An 8,353-nucleotide genomic window follows, 5' to 3' on the forward strand; every position below is an offset into this window, starting at 1 on the left:
TTTTATTTTTCTTTTAAAATTTCACAATAATTGGATTTAAAGTGACAAAAATTTGTATAGATTAATAAAGATAGCTGCAAAAAGGTGGATTTTGAACATCGTAGAAAGTTTACAATTTCTTAATATTTTAGAAATTTAATATTCTAATCATTTAGAACCATGCAGAATAGGTAAAAAAATATATACCAATCCAGGCATCCATTTTTTCGTTTGTACCATCTGTCCCTAACAAATCTTTTTTATTCACAACTACAGAAGCTTTACGATACTGCACCAAACAACCTTCCAAGCATTTAAAATCAAGCAATTTAAAATGATATCCCCTTAAAGTCCTTCTCTTTCTGAAACCATAGGGAATGAGGAGCAAAGGGCATTAGAAATTTCATAAACTATCTCAACTTTGACACTGCTTTTATTTCTTAATAGGATGTGTTCATGAATGAATTTTATTCTTATACTCATTAAAATATAAATGAAATATAACACATGAACATAGAAAGGAGTAAAAATAAAACAGAGGCTACATTTCCTCCAAAAAATAATAAACATTCCAGTACTACATGTATTTACATACATGTACTTGATATGTGTTTGGACTCTCCATCTTTGCAGACTATTCACTACTCCACCTTGTAAACTTCTGACAATTTGACACTAAACAATTTACATATGCACTGGAAAGTCAAAAGCACTTATCAAAAATTGGAATTTGAAACTAATACATCTGTATATTCATAAAATAAAAAAGAACAATATGAATACATGAAAATACACATCCATATTCAATTGAGATTTAATTTTGGGTTTCCTTCTGCATACACTGAAGAAATTTTGGATGGGATTAAATGCATAGTTATGTACCAAAGTCCAAAAACAATGTGGACTTTACAACAAGGATTTATAAACAATGTAAAATGGTTTTAAGTAAGAACATCAATAGGAACATAAAGACGTAAAATAAAATGTAAAATAACATATATACATGCTTTCAAATACTTGTGATCTCGAGTCATATGATTGTTCACTTGTGATACATGGATTCATTGTGATAAAGCATCCTAAAGTTTTATTCCCGTCAACTAATGGCTGCCTTGTTCCTGTAACAGTAGACCTGTAAGAAGATGGAAATGTCAATTCCCACTTGTAACATCCCACAGATCCAGAATTGGGCTGGAGCTTGACGGACGATGAAATATCCTGTCTTAAAGCAATCTCCACAGGTCCACATAGCTACCATCTTTTTACTGCAAAAAAAATGAGAGAATCTCTTGTTAAATGAATCCCAACAAGAGGCCCATGGGCCACAATACTCACCTGAATCACCTTGGCTCTTCTGTTCTTCAGATTTTTCAAAGATTTCATCCCCTCTATAATCCAATGAAAAATGTTGACACCATATGTCCCCATCTTAGCCTCAAATGGTTATGGCTAAATGATCACCAAAGTTGAATCCACAGTAAATCAACGTTACAAATTTGGCCTTGCAGTTCTGGACAAGAAGAGTTTTAAAGCCCCCCCCCCATACATGTAAAAATTTGATCCCCAATTAAGTGTCACCCTGCTACTCTCAAATTTAGAAGAAAAAAGTCTTATAGATTCCCATGTAAAATGCCAGTCTGTTTCTAACCCCATGGGCCTTGAATTTATCAAATATGTATCTGCACTTAAGTTTTTTCCTACATATTCCAAGTGAATATTTGATCCATTATTGTAGCCCAACCGAAACCCTCAAGCCATGGTTTGTGGCCCCCTCCCAAGGGCAATGTTTTGAACAACTTCAAACTGCACTAATTGAGAATATTTGCATATTCTTCTGTAAAATTTTGATCCCCAAATTGGTCCCCATCCTTTTCCCATAGGCCCTGTTTTGAACAAACGAATCTTCACTACCTGAAGATGTTTGCATATTATAAAACATGACTAATCATGGCCTGCTGTTCTTGAGAAGAAAAATTTTACAGATTTTTTTCCCTATATATTCCTATATAAAATTTATTTTGATCCCCAAATGAGGCTACATCCTAGAACAAACTTGAATCCCTACTATTTGAGGATGTTGACTATTTAATCATAGGCATGCTGTTCTTGGAAGATTTTTTTTACAGATTTTTTCCTATACAGAATTATGTAAAACTTTGATTCGCTACCATTACCCCATCCTACCCCTGGGGGCTACGGTTTGAATATACTTGCATGAATCCACACTATGTCTAGAAACTTTCACATAAAGTTCGTCATTTAATTTTTTCTCATATAACCCCACCCTGTATTTACCTATTTATTTATTATCTCCCTTTGGAAAGAGGCATGGCCCCTCATCTGCTCAAACTTGAATCCCCTTTACCCAAAAACATTTTGTGCCAATCTTTGGTTGAAATTGGCCTAGTAGTTCAGGAGAAGAGAATAAAAATGTCAAAAGTCCCCAAAAATAATGGATTGCATTACATGCAAAATCTTTTATGTTTATGCATGTAAGATGTTTGTGGAATTTATTGAGCAGTCATAAAACTACAATGACTTCCAGAATAAAATTTGTCTTCAATGGACCGAGTCACGAAAGATATTTAGTTTCAAACAAAGAGGTAGTCTGACAGACGTTTCCATTTGGGAGACTATTTTTTTATACTGATACTTATTTTTATTAAAATTCTCACTTACTTTTCTTAGTTTATTCAATTATCATAAGATTTACCATGAAATTTTTTTTCCTAGTCAAAAGCATTTTTTTAAATAAAAAATTTAGCATGAACACTGGTGTTTGTACATATACAGCAATTAACTTACCTCATACCATGTGTAGACTTGTTTACGAAGTTCCTGTAGAATTGGGGAGCACCTAACATTGCTTCAGCAAATACGGCAAGGAAGCCAATTGTCTCTACAAAGTACACATTGTCTAGAAATATCCATGTTAGTAGTCCCACTACAGCTGTAAAGGCTACTGTGAACTGCAGATAGCTGCTAAAGTAAGTCCATTTCCAGAAGTGGCCTCTGTCAAAATCTGAAATCACATATCAAAAGTTTCAGACATGTATGTGCATGAAAAATCTAGCACTGCTAGCACACTGTGTAGTGCATTGTAGAATATCACAACATGAAAAGCTAAAGCAATTAGCCCTTGCCTATTATTTTGTATATTATATGAAGCCTAGAGCATTAATTCAAGAAGATTTAACATTACTGATTTTTACATTTTTTTCAACTGTGAAGCAAACCAGCAACTGATACCATCAATAATACTGTAAACCTGAAAATACTCATGGGAGTAAATTATTCTTAGTACCCAAGAAGAAGATCTTTCACATATACACATATACATGTAAACAGTATGTATATAAACCTACATGCCGATGCCTTTATACTTTACTTTCATTTACTACCGGTATACATGAGCTTATATTGCAGAAACATCTTTAAGTGGATGATTTCTACTACATGTAATGATTAACAGCCTAAATATCCAGGTCTACAGTACCTGAGGTACAAAAAAAATCAACATATGTCACAAGATGACACACCTGTAATAACAAAGCCCAAACCCTTTCTTTTTAATTTTACACATACAAATCAGACTAAAAACACCTTGTGCAAAAACATTAAACTTAAAAATCAAATTATGGACAAATATATACTAACACTTGTGCTTTCTTGAAAATAAGGCTGGACTGGGGATTCAGAATTGTGCTATATAGAATCCTGAAATCATGCACTTTGACAGTGACAAGATATAAGGATTTTCTCATGGATGATAAGTGTCATGCATAGTGAATCCAAAAGGGGAGGAAATTCTATACTATAAAAATTTGTCATGCAGTTAATTCAAGCTTTAAAGGTTCTGGGCTGTATCAGAGCAGACTCTTGCATACATTATTACATGTGTATGTTTTTGTTTTTCTATTTATTTTTGATTTGAAATATGTATTAATACTTGTATCTTATATTCCTATCATTAGGAACTAAACAAGCAGCTAATAATAATAAATATTTTAAAATAATATTTCTTAATTCAATATACTGTAAACGTACTTTTTCCGTTGGTTCATAATTCTGTGAATTCACAATTTCTGTTCAATCTGCTGGTAGAAAATTTTGCAGATTTCTTGGATTGCCTTAGTATGTCTTACATGTATATGCACTTTCAGTGTGCTATGATAAATTCCTGTGGAAAATTTTTGAATGTGTACATGTGTAAATTTTTACACTTGTATCATCTTGTGAATTTTTGTAGAAACAAGTTACATAGATACAGGTCAAAATCAAAAATGTCAACATCAATATTAAACCAAGCATATGTCAGAACAACAGAGAAAGCAACAACTGTTATTAAAGTTTACACAAGAACTGTTAGTTAGTATCAAAATATTTAGAATGCAATCCAGTCTGCGCTGAAACATATGCAAGAGACTGTTGAATACAATTCTTGAGCAAGCAGTAACACATATAAATGCTACCTACCAAGAAATGTTCTCACAGGTATGACAGTACGATTTAATCGTGGACTTACTTCACCATTATTTGGATGAGCAGAAAATGAATCTGAACAAATTTTGACAAGATTTAGGATTTCTTATAAATTAATAAAATGTTTATTTGAAACTGAAATTTTTACATTAAAGAAAAGAAGAAATGATGTTTTTGCAGTGGTAAATCAATATGGACAGAGAAACTGAGGACAACACAACAGACCAAACAGGATAATTAAAATATTTACACCCAAAACGTGGAGTTAATTCTAGAAAAGAAATATCATTCTTATGTTTTCTGAAAGTTAACAGATGAAAACAAAGAACTTACCGGTGAACTTATGCTCTTTAGAAGCTATGAGCTCTCCTTTGTGTTTGACTCGGACACACAGCTCGGTCAAAGCTAACATAGTAAACACCATAATGATGCTCTGGGCTAACAAAGGCAACTCAAAATGACGACCAAACCTGTAATAGTTCATTAATAAGCACTTTATTTAAAAGCCAAAAATTCCAGAATCATAAATGATTCAAATACATTTAACTGCAAGACTACCATATTTTGCCTATTATAATACAAACTTTTTTCCTAAGACAATTCATTTTTGAGAAAGTGGTGTATATAATACACCGTATCGTACCTTTTTGACACATTTTTCTGTCAGGTAAAGTTAGACTGTAAGTTAGTTACACTGTCAGAATGCATCCTACCTTCTTTTAATATTTTTAAAAGTCAGAAAATTTGTTCACAGTTTATTGGGATTTTTATTAAAAAAAAAAAATTATAATAATTTAACTTCAATTAAAAAAAAATCCCTCCCTCCCTGCTGGGCCGGTATCAACCCAGGCAGCAATTCCAAACAAACAATTTTTTAAGGATGGCCTAAGTGAACATTTTCCTATTATTCATTGATTGGATTAATGATTAAACATGCAATTTTCAGCTTCCAATCAAAATGACCCATGCAGACATCAGTGTTTTTCCAAGGGCAATTAAATGGAAATATGTGGTCAGCAGAGTAGAACCATGCAACATACCCTCTGTTATACTAGCGACCCACATACATATCAATCTACAGTATATGGCCATAAGTGAGTCATAATTGCATTTTTACACTATTATATATTTCACTGAAAAGCCAATTTTTATAAAAACTTATTGTGAGGTCAATTTTAGCCCAATTTCCATGATTTTTTTCATTAAATCATGAAGAATTGTTCAAATTTTCTTGTCTTATAATGCTAAACAAAATGATACACTAATCATTGAGAATGATTTATTAAATCGTCAAGACAAAAATTTCTAATCTCAAATTACTATGATTTCTTAACAAATTACAGTCGTAAAATTTTGAATTTGCATTTGCCGTGTGATATTACCGCAGTGCCTACAGATAAAATTATTTTGAGATTATATCAGAAAAAAAAACTGCAAAGAATTCTGCATTTTATGGTGTTTTAGTCATAAAAAATGATCAACAAATAACACTGCAATAATATTTTAGAAAAATGCATTTTTCAATGAAATATATCATAGTAGAAAAATAAAATTATGACTCACTTATGGCCAGGTACTGTACCTCTGAAAAATCCTCACTTATATATATTTAAATTCAATTAAGGAATTTATTCAGTATCTTAAAACTATCGAAGTCCAGTGTAGAAAACGTTTGTAAAACTTGCTTGCCAGTAATTATAATTTTTCAAAATTAACAAATTAGTAATTTTTTTTAGAAATGTAAAAAAGTTTCTAGTCTTTGGGTCAGGCAGACATGGATTCTAAATACTGTTGTATCAAAGTTGGAAACTCTGATATAAGTCTTAGTCTTTTTGTCAAATTATATATAGTCAAACCTTGTTATCTTGAACTTGAAGGGACCAAGAAAATACTTAGAGATAACCGAGGATTCAAGATATCTAGGGTGAAATACTTAAGGAATAAGCAGTTGGGACTTCAAAATGACTTCGACGTATCCATGGTATTCGAGATATCCGTGTTTGAGATACTGAAGATCAACTGTATATATATATATATATATATATATATATATATATATATATATATATATATATATATATATATATATATATATATAAACCAAACAAACTAACCAAAACAAAATTCGGAGAATGTTGGCAATGAGGAGGTTAAGGCAAACAAATGTGGAGAATCCGTCAGCATTTCCTGACTTCTTTATGTCTAAGTACTGTGGTATGAATGGAATCACTCCGCCAAATATCATGGCCCCCTGGCAGCCAATGCTGATGATTTCTATGATGTTAGGCATTGTAATTCCACTAAATGGCTCCAGAAGAACTGCTGGAATCATATAATCTGGGGTTGGCATGGCAATGGATTTCCCAAGGATGGGAGGACAGTTTCTGAATTATTTCTTCTATTGTTACATTTCCCTGAAACAAGAAAAAAATTGCTACAATAGGGCCTAGTACATGTACAATAAATGACAAATAGTAAATTAAAAAATCTTAAAGAGAACATAACAGTCAAAACGTTAATGTTATATGAATAGATGCAGAACACTTTAACAAAATATTTTTGTTTTACCCATATTTTTACTGATAATCACAACTATATCCCAAGTCAAATCAGTCAGGTTACACCTCTTTTAGATAAGAGCGACCCATAATCGCCACGCTGGACTTTACAGTGCAGTGGCCATGACAAGTGTCAACAACCCTGACCACAGTTGACCAGAAAAAGGAGTTATTTCCACTCGTAACGCTCTTCAGTATTGTGTTTTACTTAACTTAATCAATTTTCAGATAATTGTTTTTAAATAAAACTTACTATTTTATTCCCTTCGAACAATATATTAGAGTCGTTAATCAATAAAGGTACAGTCGTTGCAATATGAGAAACGACAAATCCTATTGGTTGAGAATTCACGATCGATAACTCCAATCTACTTTCACTTTCCCGACGTTGAAAGGGGCGGGTCTCGAAGAATGTAAAGTCTTCTTCTTCTTCGATAGATACTGAGCTGGGATCTTCAAAGAGCATTTATGCTATTCTTGTCGATATTGACTAAACCAAAAAAAAAAAAAAAAAAAAAAAAAAAAAAAAAGAAGAAAAAGAAAAAAAGAAAAAAGAAACTGAACAAAAGTTTTAAGGAAACTTTAAACACTGCTCACTGAAGAGTTCTAGTTCCGTGGTAGTATCTGTACATGTATTTTCATATATGGCAAGAAATTGGTACTGTGTTTTGAGGTCATACTTTTGTACCCTAGGGTACATCCCCTATTTATCCTTTAGCAATAAGGTTACAAAAAGGTTACAGTACAAAACCATTGAAAAATGAAAGATTTTTTCCTATCTATTCCTATGTAAAACTTTGATCCCTCATTGTGGCCCACCCTACCCCCGGGGGTCATGATTTGAACAAACTTGAATCTACACTCCATGAGGATGCTTCAATATAAGTAAGAAGTTATAAATGCTTGTGATATGAACCTTGAGTAAACTGACTTCACATTTTGCATAATACAGTGCGAATAGTTTTGTCAATGTCAAAATCTGACTTTTAACATACTAGTACATTTTGTATCAAGATTCTGCAGTGCAGTTATTTTTATATTTAAATCCACTGTAGACTTTCTTATTTCTTATGAAACCACTTTGTTCATCAATCAGTAAACTGATTCAATTAATTAGGCCACCTGTATAGATTTCTTGTGCAAGGTGCTTTCATAAATTTATCTCGGCTGAGCTTTGGATTAGCTGGATAATTGGACTGATGCCTTTACCAAAAATGAAGGCATCAGTCCAAATATCCATATTGAGCCAAATCTCAGCCGAGATTAACTGAAAATGTATTATTGCATGTGGATATCAATTTTAAACTAAAGGTACTGTAAGCAATGAGCTCACA

At 32.3% G+C, this 8,353-nt stretch overlaps 2 protein-coding genes across 3 annotated transcripts in view; both read right to left on the minus strand.

Moving 5' to 3' along the window:
• Positions 1-8,353, minus strand: part of LOC133172291 (uncharacterized) — a 116,259-nt gene that overhangs the window by 67,445 nt on the left and 40,461 nt on the right. The window lies entirely within an intron of this gene.
• On the minus strand, positions 1,007-7,329 carry LOC133171773 (solute carrier family 66 member 2-like). 2 transcript variants are annotated; one of them, XM_061306571.1, is made up of 6 exons: positions 7,273-7,327; positions 6,576-6,875; positions 4,795-4,931; positions 4,456-4,536; positions 2,785-3,001; positions 1,007-1,244 (listed from the first exon to the last, which is right to left on the minus strand). In XM_061306571.1, the coding sequence occupies exons 2-6, from the start codon at positions 6,809-6,811 to the stop codon at positions 1,076-1,078; spliced, it is 840 nt and encodes a 279-aa protein (XP_061162555.1). In that variant the 5' UTR covers positions 6,812-6,875; positions 7,273-7,327; the 3' UTR covers positions 1,007-1,075. The 2 variants fall into 2 exon arrangements, with proteins under 2 accessions (XP_061162555.1, XP_061162556.1); XM_061306572.1 differs by lacking the exon at positions 4,456-4,536 and having other exon boundaries at positions 7,273-7,329.

Source organism: Saccostrea echinata, unplaced genomic scaffold (assembly GCF_033153115.1).
Source record: "Saccostrea echinata isolate AGI-Se365-2 ecotype Australia unplaced genomic scaffold, CSIRO_AGI_Sech_v1 ptg000054l, whole genome shotgun sequence".
NCBI classification, from domain to species: domain Eukaryota; kingdom Metazoa; phylum Mollusca; class Bivalvia; order Ostreida; family Ostreidae; genus Saccostrea; species Saccostrea echinata.

What these genes read in the sequence shown, in the direction of transcription:
- LOC133171773 (XM_061306571.1), bottom strand. Translation starts at nt 6,811, where the DNA reads ATGCCAACCCCAGATTATATGATTCCAGCAGTTCTTCTGGAGCCATTT. An exon ending in TAAAGAGCATAAGTTCACCG is followed by an intron (nt 4,537 to 4,794) that starts GTAAGTTCTTTG and finishes AAATTTGTTCAG; the next exon opens with ATTCATTTTCTGCTCATCCA. An exon ending in ACCTGTGAGAACATTTCTTG is followed by an intron (nt 3,002 to 4,455) that starts GTAGGTAGCATT and finishes ATGTGATTTCAG; the next exon opens with ATTTTGACAGAGGCCACTTC.